General features: G+C 38.1%; 1 protein-coding gene across 1 annotated transcript in view; it reads right to left on the reverse strand.

The window, feature by feature from the left end:
- The window catches only part of LOC306869654 (ras-specific guanine nucleotide-releasing factor 2), a gene marked incomplete at its 3' end in the record, with an annotated part of 79,444 nt that overhangs the window by 2,315 nt on the left and 64,007 nt on the right, over nucleotides 1–13,122 (reverse strand). Inside the window, exons 16-21 of the mRNA XM_079416504.1 lie at nucleotides 12,740–12,865; nucleotides 11,256–11,345; nucleotides 10,841–10,947; nucleotides 5,103–5,215; nucleotides 4,911–4,971; nucleotides 106–209 (exon numbers count right to left, since the gene is read on the reverse strand). Coding sequence (XP_079272630.1) covers nucleotides 106–209; nucleotides 4,911–4,971; nucleotides 5,103–5,215; nucleotides 10,841–10,947; nucleotides 11,256–11,345; nucleotides 12,740–12,865 — 601 coding nt within the window. The remainder of the gene's footprint in view (nucleotides 1–105; nucleotides 210–4,910; nucleotides 4,972–5,102; nucleotides 5,216–10,840; nucleotides 10,948–11,255; nucleotides 11,346–12,739; nucleotides 12,866–13,122) is intronic.

Genomic DNA, 13,122 nt, shown 5'->3' on the forward strand with positions numbered 1-13,122 from the left:
AAGCTCATAATTAGTATGTTCAGTAAGGCTGACACAGATTTGTTCATGCATTATTCTCTGGTGTCTTTGAGGCATCTCTCTGTACTGTGTTGATGCTCTACTCACTCGTAGGGAATGCTCCTGAAGACGATGTGATCGAGAAGAGTGATTTGTTCAGCTAGCTCCATCGCTGACAGAGATTCAAAACACTCACTCTTTGGGCATTCAGCCTGTATGAGACGAACAGACACAAAATCAGTTCTTTATTGTGACAAGATGGCACTGTAAATGTACAACAACTCCTGGTCTTATAAATACTGCATATCTACAAAGTATTTTAAATTGTTTTCATTAGTCAATCTGTTTTTCCCTAAAAGAAAAATGAGCAGGCATTCATTTTTAATAATTGAAATAGGATAATTAGTGCAAAATAATATTTTTTGTCATTATTTACTCTCCCTTAAGTCTTTCTTTCTTTAGTGGAACACAGATTAATAAATGTTCATGCTGCTTTGTTCCATACAATGAAAATGAATAGTGACCAGGACTGTCATACTTCATAAATAAATAAATCTCATGGGCTGTATTCCAAGTCTTCTGAAGAGCATATGACAAAAATGGAACAATATTAAATCAATATTAACTGAAAATCTAGCTTGATAGACAGTCACCATTCACTTTCATTACACAGAAATGAGCACCATAAACATTCCTCAAAACATCTTTGGTGTTACATGGAAGAAAGTAAGTCATACAGGTTTTGAAATGAATGAGTGTGAGTAAATTAAGACATATTTTTCTTTTTTAGGTGAACTATCCCTTTACCAGTGTAAACGTTCTATTCAGGGAACATTTTGTACTTGTGACAACGTAACATTGTTAAATGGCAAAGTGCAAAATATCATGCTGATGTTGATATGACAGCTAGAAATTACACATATTGTATGCATATGAACTTATGAAAATCTATAATTAAACCACCAATTAGTGATGAGTGACTGTTGGTTCTGTTTTCTTTGGCACAGACACTTTTCAATTAACACAGTAGGTGAGTATTTTAAAAGCAAGATAAGGGTGTGTGTGTCCAGGCAGCATGCATTACTAATCAAAACATGCACTTACTCACACACACACACACACACACAACTGTACAGGCTCAGCCCTGATAATGCATGCTGTGTTTGTAATTAGTGTGCCCAGTATGCCGCTGCCAGTAGCACATTATATCATACAGCCACGCATGAGTGTGTGAATACATTTATCTGTGTATCTATAAACAACGGTGCATAAGAAACATTAAAATCAACTGATGTTACTCACTCAAGTCCTCTTAAAACACAGAGTACTGCATACAATATTCATTAAATGTACAGTAAGCATCGGAATAAGTGGAACTGACTGCATTATACAGTAAATCTGCAGATGCTTCTTTTACAATATTAATAAACATGGACTACTCTCATCACATAAAATAGCTATTTTTCCTTCACTGCCAATGACGGAACAAGCAAAACTGAAACTCAACAAATACCACTAGCGGGGCTTTGAAATGTAATAGCATGATCATTTACAATAACACAGGGATATTTCAGGAAGGAAATACCCCTGAAAGGCTGTTTCGAGTGTGTTTTTGTGTGTGCTGCCTTTGTTGCATAGAGTTTGCATGTGGCGAACAGCAACAGGCGCTCCGTCTCGCTATTTGAAGTTGTAATTAGAGTCCTGCTGCTCAGAGATTTGCAGTTTGAACATGTAATTCAGTCCCTGAGCCTGATGCTGCCTCATGAGGCATGCCAAAATCTGCCTTCCCTCTGAGATCTCATCCTTAGGTGGCTGCTCAACAGTGATGTGGAACAGAAATATGATTAGAAGTGATAAGATATCTTCGGACACGTGAGACAGCTGGGCATGGCCATCTTATATCAAAGTCTTATATGAGCCATGCTTTAAAACGGATGGTTTACGTTCTAAATTCTCATGGGAGGAGCCAAGTATGCATGTAAGTATGCCCGTTCCTCCGTCCATCTGATCATTCATATTTATTCACAGATGTGATTTAAATTAAAGTATTTCAGCTATTTCAATATGGACCAAATTATTGGGACATTACACAAACAGGGACTTCAATGGCATAAAATACATAGATATTAATATGGAGTTGCCCCCCCCCCCCCTTGTAGCTATAAGAACTTTCACTGTTTTCAGATCTGTGCAAAAAATCCACATCCAGGCACTCACATAGCAACGAAGTACAAAAACTTTTATTTGACAGAGCTACATATTAAAAAAACACCAACGCGTATCAGCCCAGGCCTTCGTCAGGGTGTAAGACAATCAAGAGTGAGAACTGATCTCTTAAAGGAACACTCCACTTGTTTTTAAAATAGGCTCATTTTACAACTCCCCTAGAGTTAAACAGTTGAGTTTTACCGTTTTTCAATCCATTCAGCCGATCTCCGTGTCTGGCAGTAGCACTTTTAGCTTAGCTTAGCATAGATCATTGAATCGGATTAGACCATTAGCATTTTGCTCCAAAATGACCAAATAGTTTCGATATTTTTCCTATTTAAAACTTGACATTTCTGTTGTTACATCATGTACAAAGACTGACGATAAATGAAAAGTTGCGATTTTCTAGGCCGATATGGCTGGGAACTATACTCTCATTCCGGCGTAATAACAAAGTCTCTTTAAGACAAGTCCTGTCACTCGGTGGCCATCTTTGAAACGCCTCTCGGGCATCCAAGTGCAGCTCCCATCTCTTTGTATGGGGAACCATCAAATTCTCCAAAACGGTTCACTAAGCTTACGATTAAATTTAATATTTGAAATCACCAATGAAACCGGACAACAACTGTGTCATAAATGTTGTTTCTTTTGCTCAAATTGCATTATAAAAAGCTTATTTCTCAGGCTAGATCAGCCAGTGCGCATGCGCAGACCTGTGCGTCTCAGAGCGCTGACTGTTTCTATAGCAACCGGGACTTCTAACGGCAGCTGCAGTGACGCGCTGACTTTACTGATTAACGATTGTTTTTTTCATTCAGAAGGCGGGGCTTCCTGCGATTGAGCGGCCATATTGAGCGTTGCATTTTTCCCCATTCAAAACAATACGAGTGACATGTCTTAGGTATTCTATAGTCTTTGGTAATAATCAAGGAACTTTGCTGCCGTACCATGGGTGTAGCAGGCGCAATGATATTACGCAGCGCCTGAAAGTAGTCCCCAGCTATATCATAACTAGTTACCTAGCTTAGTCTTAGTACACGATGCAACTACAGGAGAGTTTTAAATAGGAAAAATATCGAAACCCTTTGGTCATTTTTGAGCGAGATGCTAATGGTCTAATCCGATTCAATGATCTATGCTAAGCTAAGCTAAAAGTGCTACCGCCAGACACGGAGATCGGCTGAATGGATTCAAAAATGATAAAACTCAACTGTTTAACTCTTGGGGAGTTGTAAAATGAGCCTATTTTCAATAAAAGTGGAGTGTTCCTTTAAATAGACCTGTGACTATACATTTTCAAGACTCAACCACTAGATGTCTCTTAGGCGTTTAAGACCTTTCTCTGAATAAATACATCTGTGAATATACATTTTTAAGAACTAATCACTAGATGACTCTTGGGTATTTACAAATTAAACATTGATCAACCCATCGCAGGAGGGAAGAGAAAATAAAAATTTTCTTTTTTAATTCACATAACCCAAGAAATATAATTACAAAGTCACAGACTGTAAGGATATGACACTGAAAAAGAGAGAGAGAAAAAAATATTATTAAACTATTGGACAAATACCAATAAATATATAAAATATATATAAAAAGCACCTACAAACAAATCTAACAATTACAAAAATGGAGAAAAATCAATATCTTCATTAAGACCAGGATACGAGAGAGCATCCAATTTATGTATCCAAAAAGTTTCTCGTTGTTTTAACCATCTAAGTCTATCTCCACCTCTGATGTTTAATGATAATTCATGTTGCCAGTCCGTATTGCATACCTGTGTTCGGCCAATTTATCACATAACCTCCTCTTAGTGAGTCCAACATAGAAGCAATTACATGGACATTCCAATCTATAAATCACATGTGTGGAGTTACAGTTGATCAAATCAGTGATCTCAAATGTCTTCTTATTTCTTTTGTCCTCGAAGGTATCTGTCCGGACCATTTTAATAAATTTTTATGGGCCTTGCTTTGTGCACTGGGGAACAGACATGCTGGAATGGAAAAGTGTTCCTAAGAATTTGAACGCATAGCATTGTCCAAAATGTCTTTGTATGCTGAAGCATCACCCATCAGACTGCCAAACAGAGAAGTGTGATTTGTCACTCCACATAACAGGTTTCCATTGCTCCAGAGTCCAGTGGCAGCATGCTTTACACCACTCTATCTGACGCCTGGCATTGCACTTGGTGATGTGAGGCTTGCATGCAGCTGCTCAGCTATGGAAACCTATTCCATGAAGCTCTTCCCTCACAGTTTTTGTGCTGACATTAATACCAGTGGAAGTTTGGAACTCTTCAGCTATGGAATCAGCAGAACGGTGGTGACTCTTACGTACCATCCACCCACTCTGTGACAGCGTGATCACTCTCTGTGACTTTACATGGTCTTCCGCTTCATGACTGAATTGCTGCTGTTCCTAAATGCTCCCATTTTCCAATAATGCCACTTACAGTTGACCCGTGGAATATCTAGCAGGGATGAAATTTCACATACTGACTCACTGCTAAGGTGGCATCCTGTCACAGTACCACATTTGTGAATGCAGACTGCATGGTTAGGTGCTTTATTTTTATACACCTTTGGTCTGATTGAAACACCTGAATCCTGTAATTAAGAGGTGTGTCCCAATACTTTTGAAAGAAAATGTAAGCTATTTATTGTGGTTTATAAACAAAGACTATAACTTATCCTCACTATCTGAAGAATGTCTTCAATCTTCAGCTGGGCATCGTCCTGGTCATCTTGAGAAAGGGCACTGGGGAGAAAAAGCAAACTTCCTTTAATTAGCTTTCCAGTTTGCCTTGAAAAAAAAAATCTACATTTATATTCAAAGACTTTCAGAATGCTTTCATTTCATGTGTGAGAGGTTGTGCTTATGTAACCTGCCTTAGTATGTTTGCTGTGGCTTTCCTCTCCTGAGGAAGAAGGTCAGGGTCTCTCAACACCTCCTCTAGAAGGCAGATCACACCCATCTTCAGCTCTCCATTCATTTCAAAGTCCTGAAACCCACCACACACACACACAGAATCACGAACAAACATCAGAGACCCATGCATAATTTAAGTAAAGTAAAGCAAAGACTGATGGGTTCACATCCCCAGTAGACCGAAATCAACTACTGGGTGAATCTAAACTCATTTCCTTGACATATCAAGGTTTTTTTTTTTTTTTTTTTCTAACTAATGCAGATTAATCTATTAATCTAAATATGTGAGTAGACTGAAAAATATTACTAATCATTAACACCAAGGCTGATAACTATAATTACATTAGCGTCCACACCAGCGGATGATATCGTCTGTTTATTGCAAGCACACACTTGTCTGCCACTTTAAATTCTCAAGCTCATTATAGCAGGTTTGATTCTAACTGGGTGTCAATGTTTTTCAGCTGTAAAATGTTTATCAGTTGGTAAAAATCATTCTGAAAGTGATTCCAACAATATTGTTTCTCTGTGCCTTTCATTATAGCTGTGGTCTGGACTACTATTCTTTAATATTGAGAATGACTTTATAGTTCATCTTTATAGTTTATAATCATAGTTTATAGTTTATAATCATCTTTATAGTTTTTGTCCTTGGTGTGAACAGGCCTTTACACAACTTGCTTTAAGCTAATTTGTCTTGTTTTAATGATGTTTATATATATTTATTTATTTTTTTTACTGAAAAGCAAGAAAATACAGATTAATAAAAAATGTATGCAGTGTGAAAGTGTTGGTGTTTTAGATTGCACACTCTCCATTAGTGCTCATCAGAAGCTGTCCTACCTCAGCTTTACAGTTTCCCACTGCACTAATCAACAGCTAACCCAGCCTTTCCTCTGTCTCTCTGTGCCTGCTAGCACCGCAGGTGGGTGGCTAATCTCTTGTGCCACAGTTAAAGCATTCTTCAGTTCTGGCTTCATAAAGCCCCGCATCTATTAAACAGTCAGTGTTCTTCACTGTTTTTTCTCCATTCACTTTAGGTTTATTGTTGAAATAATTTGGCCATTGGGACCAAAGCATTCGGCTAGTTTGATCTATCCATGTTCATACCATCTGTGTTTAAAGTACTTTCATCTGCCAGTTTTGAGCTTACTAATAATTCCTGATCCTGACATGAAAAATGTAAATATTCCTCTGCTAAGGGACAGTCATCCAAAATAGCATATGATTTAATCAAACCAATAAATTAGTACATAATATTCAGTGCAGCCTTTCAAATGCAAATGCATAAAGCACTTGAGCGCTTGTGCTGTGTTGTTCTCAGAGTATAAGTACTCTTATGTTTGATATGCTAGACTGTAGTTAGCATAATGGGCAACTCACTTGCGTATTCCTGTTATGCAGTACAATTTTATGTCCTCTTTATAGAGTATATGTCTGGATAAAACATTAAAATTACCCTTTTAAAGTTTTTTTTTTTTTTTTTTTTTTACTTTCCTAAGAGATATTTTTCAGATATCTTCCTGCAAATAGAAACTTTAAAACAAAGATGCAGGACCAGAATAGTTGCACCATTTTTATGATTCTGTGAGGTTTCTGCACTTATTGGTATAGTTGGTGAACCATCTTGGACCAGCAAACAAGTTACTATGTAATAAAACTTGCTTAAGCTGGTATGACCTGGTTTTCCAGCAGGGGCCTTTGAAAAAATATTAATTAATTACTAATTAATCTGAATTCAAAAAGTAGTACCAGATAGTAGCTGTTTCAGTTTGTCAGTTTGTTTTTGTTATGAAAATGGAGAAAGATGATGTAAACATCTGATAGAGGATGAGAGAGATGAAATGCCAGTGCAGGGTCTCTGGGCTAATTAACAGTGCAGCTGAATTCTCAGTCCTCTTATTCACTTGTGTGGGTTTTCAAAGAGATTCAGCAGTGATTTACACTAAATCATACTGTAGCTGGTACCATTTTACTGTGAACAGTAGATAGCTGCTCCCTAGAGTGACAAAAAAATGAGAGAAGCAAATAGTACCATGGTAATGCCATGATTTATTAGACAGTATCATGTCAGTGTTGTTATCAAAATAATTTCTTTTAACTTTAAAAGTTGGAATAAATTAAAATATTAAAGTAAATGTTAGAAACATTAGATATTAGATAAAAAGCCTTAAACGAAAATTAGAAATGTCGCCCAGGCAAACATTAGAATAGAATTTTACTAAATATAAAAGAAAGCTAAATGGAAATTGTGAAAAAATCTTACTAAATGATACAACAATATATAAATAATCCTAAAATAACAGTGTATCATTATATTATATGATATATATATATATACACTGAACAAAATTATAAATGCAACACTTTTGTTTTTGCCCCCATTTTTCATGAGCTGAACTCAAAGATCTAAGAATTTTTCTACGTACACAAAAGGCCTATTTCTCTCAAATATTGTTCACAAATCTGTCTAAATCGGTGTTAGTGAGCACTTCTCCTTTGCCGAGATAATCCATCCACCTCACAGGTGTGGCATATCAACATGCTGATTAGATAGCATGATTATTGCACAGGTGTGTCTTAGGCTGGCCACAATAAAAGGCCACTCTAAAATGTGCAGTTTTATCACACAGCTCAATGCCACAGATGTCGCAAGTTTTGAGGGAGCGTGCAATTGGCATGCTGACTGCAGGAATGTCCACCAGAACTGTTGCCCGTGAATTCAATGTTCATTTATCTACTATAAGCCGTCTCCAAACGCGTTTCAGAGAATATGGCAGTACATCCAACCGGCCTCAAAACCGCAGACCACGTGTAAACACACCAGCCCAGGACCTCCACATCCAGCATCTTCACCTCCAAGACCGTCTGAGACCAGCCACCCGGACAGCTGCTGCAACAATCGGTTTGCATAACCAAAGAATTTCTGCACAAACTGTCAGAAACCGTCTCAGGGAAACTCATCTGCATGCTTGTCGTCCTCATCGGGGCCTCGACCTGACTGCAGTTCGTCGTCGTAACCGACTTGAGTGGGCAAATGTTCACATTCGATGGTGTCTGGCACTTTGGAGAGGTGTTCTCTTCACAGAAGTTGCAAGGATCTGTACACATTTCTTGCATGGCCAGCATACTCACTGGACATGTCACCCATTGAGCATGTTTGGGATGCTCTGGGTCGGCGTATACGACAGCGTGTTCCAGTTCCTGCCAATATCCAGCAACGTCGCACAGCCATTGAAGAGGAGTGGACAACCTAATCAACTCTATGCAAAGGAGATGTGTTGCACTGTGTGAGGAAAATGGTGGTCACGCCAGATTTCGGACCCCCCGGATCCCCCCAATACAGTAAAACTGCACATTTTAGAGTGGCCTTTTATTGTGGCCAGCCTAAGGCACACCTGTGCAATAATCATGCTGTCTAATCAGCATCTTGGTATGCCACACCTGTGAGGTGGATGGATTATCTCGGCAAAGGAGAAGTGCTCACTAACACAGATTTAGACAGATTTGTGAACAATGTTTGAGAGAAATAGGCCTTTTTTGTACATAGAAAAAGTCTTAGATCTTAGATGAGTTCAGCTCATGAAAAATGGGGGCAAAAACAAAAGTTGTTTCGTTTATAATTTTGTTCAGTGTAATAATACTTTGAAGTGCTTTTGAGCAACTCCCTACTATCAGCTGAATATTTCACTTCTCTCCCTAGATAACCAGTATTTATAAACATTCCTCATCTCGTGTTTCTTTTATTCACATCTTTCTGTGCAACCATAAAGGTCATTTCTAACAGGCTCTCTCTGTGTGAGTTTGTCAGGCGATTCTTAACCTAAACTGACAAAGGGTTAAAACAGATCAATGCAATTAGCCCACACTTTGCCTTCACTTCACTTCACTGCAGTAGATAATTATGTTGGCTGTGTGTGAGGTCCTGTGACTGTGCACTAGAGTTTTGCTTTGAACAGTTGTCAATATTAATGTTATAATATCCTATGCTTTTGAGTGAAGAAAAAAGTTGGCAGGGCCTGAAATTATCAGGGCATAAGTTAATGGGCATAATACAATACAGATCAATCTGACGACTATGGCTTTACAGCTGAAAGCAAGCCAAGTACTGCTTAAAATACCTGAATCAATAAAGATATAAGTGTACAGAGAGAAACAGTAAGGTCATAAAGTGCAGTAAGACAATAAACCACAGCACATGGTAGATTTCAACACATACCACAATTCATTTAACTATTTCCTCCAACTACCAATGAAACAATTACCCAAAATTAAAAAATTTCGGAAAAATTAACTCTCAGGCCATTCAAGATGTAGATTTGGGTGTAGATGTAGAATTTGTTTCTTTATTACATTACATTACATGTATTGAAAGCATTACATTACTCACCATTGGATCCTCTGCATTGAATGGGTGTCATCAGAATGAGTCCAAACAGCTGATAAACACATCACAATAATCCACAGGTAATCCACACGACCCCAGTCCATAAATTAATATCTTGTGATGTGAAAAACTGCATGTTTATAATGAAGAAATCCATCCTTCAGACGTTTTTAACTTCAAAATGTTGTTTCCGGATTAAATACATGTCCTCTATCCATAATATTGCTTTCTCTAGTGAAAAAATCATCTCATCTAAATCAGGAATAAGCACAGATCAAGCACTGTTTATGAGCAGTTATTTTTTAAAGATTTATTTTGGGAATTTTTGCCTTTATTTGATAGGACAGTAGTTAGACAGGAAGTTGGAAGATAGGAAGACACGACAAGTTGACGCGCTGCCCACAAGGCTATCAGCGCCAACAGTGCAAAACAGTTCTAAGCAAATATGTTGGTGGATTTTGATGTGACAGGACAACAGGGGATGGACTTTATCACCAGAGGAAGCGTTATTATGGATAATAGATTGGTATTTTGGCTGATGTTTTAAAGTTAAAAAGCCTTTTCACTTCAACAGACAGAGGACTGGAAGTATGTGGATTTGATGTTTGGACTCTTATTTTGATGGCAGCCATTCACTCCAGAGCATCCAGAGGTGAGCAAATGATATAATGCAAAATTTCCCCAACCTGTTAAAAATTACTTTTCCTATTTGAACAGAATATGTATATTCAAAGTAATTTGTATCTCCTTGAAAAGTGTAACACTGGCTCTAAGGCTTTTCAAAACACTGATCAGCAACATTAACTTAAACAATGGCTGAGTTTGGGGCAAGGCTATCTGTCAGTCCAACCAAAGCTAGATGGGAAAATGTTCAAACAATCATTATTCTTTCAAATCCACTTGGTTGGATGCTACTGGCACAGAAATTACACACTTAACCTTTAATAGTCTCTCTTTCAAGAAATGCATTTTGATCCAATATTGGTGTGGTAATTAAAGTTTGGTAATGTTTATGTAAGGTAATTGGTTTCCCTTGTGAAAATAACATGGAAATTGTGAAGAGGTGTTACGCTTCCTCTGCCCTGTAAAATATGAAGCCCGGGGGTTAACCATGTGTTCACAGCTGAAGCCTGGACTAAAATGTATGCTGATAAAATATCAGTCAAGCAGCAGTCAAGGAGAAAGAGAGGCTGATGAGGGTGACAACTACTGCTTTAGGTTTGTAGTAACACGAAATGTGCCATCTGCTGTTCGGTAAGGCGATGTCATTGAAATACATGCAGCTACAGAAGAACTGATGCTGATACAGACCTGTGAGTGTTTGGAGACCCAATGGCGCAGGACATTCAGGACTCTGTTGGTAGCCGCACAACGTATAATAAACTCCTTGTCACAAGTCCGCTCAGAATTGTTAAAGACTGCAAAAGAAAATACACACCGTAAGGTTTATGCAGGCAAGAGGATTAGGTTTTTTTTTTGACAGTTTAATCTAAGCAAATTATTCCTTAATTCAACATGTAAATCTTGAGCCTGCTATTTTCCTGTTATGATTTTAAATACAGTACTCTGCTGATAATGAAAAAGCTACTAGAGCTGCAGAAACTGCAACAGCTTTATGTGTAAAGTAAATTTCAATTTGTGAACACAGTAGAGGGCATTCTGAGGCAAAGGGCAGAGCAAATGAATCTGTGCGCTTCTCTTGGGTTGTGTCAGTGGTGCAGTGTACCTGGAGGGCTGCTGTGTCCAGCTGCTGCTGTGGCGATAGCAAACGCAGAGGCTGGAGAAACGGAGCAGCGCGAGTTCTCAGCTGACTGGACTAGAAAAAAATAATATGCAGAACAGATTTAACAATGATCATTTTTAGAAAAAAAAAAAAAAAAAGGGGTGATGGCATCTACAAAGAATCAAGTCGTTCAAAAATTCTTTCATTATTTACTCATTCTTGAGTCATTTTTCCCATGGAACACAGAGAATCCAATAGTTTATTTATTTATTGGTTTTTAGGTTGGACCTCAATAACATCAAATGTCATTAGATCCCAAGTGTCTCATAACCACACGCCATGATGTCAAACCTGCACCATATCCATCATATTTGGTGAATCATTTTACTGAATAATGGCTTCATTTTCTCTCTCTCTTCATCACACAAAATTATAGGATGAACTACTTTATTGAACTACTTCTAAAGTATTTTTATCCATTGTATCTTGCTAGCTCCTGATCGCTATGGACTAATTGTATGGAAAATACTAATGTTAGTACCATTTAAAAATTCATTTTTAGCGTGTGGTCCGCTGGAAAAACAAAACAGCATACGGGAATGACATTAGGTTAAATAAATAATGACAGAATTTACCCTTGACTTCCTCAATGGACGTGTAGTACAGTATGTACTGTACGCATAGCAAAGCCATAGTTATCTCATAACCAGTGATTTTACATACTTCAAAATGAAAGACATTTTCGCAAAAATTCCCCCTTTATTCAGCCAGTAACTGAGTGAACATATGGAAAGAGCTTTTCATGGAAACTGAGAGAGCAGACAGTTATAAACCATATACTGTATATCTACAGCTAATTGCTTATGTTGAACAAAATGAAGATGCTAATGATACCCAATACAAACAGTCTGTATGGAACAACAGCTGCACCAATCAGAACCAATTATGTGCTGGTGGAAGTCCCATTTAATTTACTCCTGTCCCAACTCTCCCCATTTATGGCTTCATTTAATGTCATCCAAGCACAATATTTGACTGTTTCAGATCCAAGACTGTGACTGTGGCCATTTAGTAACAGCACTGGAATTTATGGAGGAATGCACTGAGCATGATTCGCTTGAGGAACCATCAGGAATGTCATATGCTTTCTCCTCTAAAATGCAATTTGGAAACATTAGACACATAAAACTGATCTAAGACCAGTACAAAAGCAACTTCATGTTCCATTAGCTATTTACTACATGCAACAGGACTTCGCAAAGTTACAGTCCAGCTTTATTTGATTAAATTACAGTCAAATCTTCATTTACACTGCCTCATTGTACAGAAAAATCAACAATATTGGAATGAAAGTGTTTCATTCACAGAAGTATCTATATTTCTCTCGGAAAGTAATAACTTGCCACTGTGTTTGACGCTATAGTTTTTCCCGTAAGAGGCCTGCACTGCCAAGGGAGCCAAACACAAACAGACATGCGCACGCTTACCTCCTGACTGTCTGTAGCGGAGGTGGCGTGGAGTGGAGGGTGAGCGGCAGGGAGAGATTTCTCCTGGTTCACTGCCTTGTGGCGACTCTGGAATAAATTTGTCCAAAGACACTGACTCCAGCAGAGCTGAGGGGAAAGTTAGACCCTTTATTAAAATGGATCATAGAACCCCTCCTTGAAAAATGAATTGTTTTAGGGCAACAGCTCTAGAAGACAAAAGAGCAGGGAGCAGGGAGCAGGGAACAGCAAATAACTATGGCCAGGGAGTTGCTATGCAGATGCTGGGGTCTGGATGGTTGTTAGGTCGTAGATACAGTGATATGGTGCATGATGGTTACATACTGGCACAAGTCAAAAAAAAAAAAAAAGAGAGTCAACTCTAA

This window comes from Barbus barbus (genome assembly GCF_936440315.1).
Source record: "Barbus barbus genome assembly, chromosome: 5".
Taxonomy (NCBI): Eukaryota; Metazoa; Chordata; class Actinopteri; order Cypriniformes; family Cyprinidae; genus Barbus; species Barbus barbus.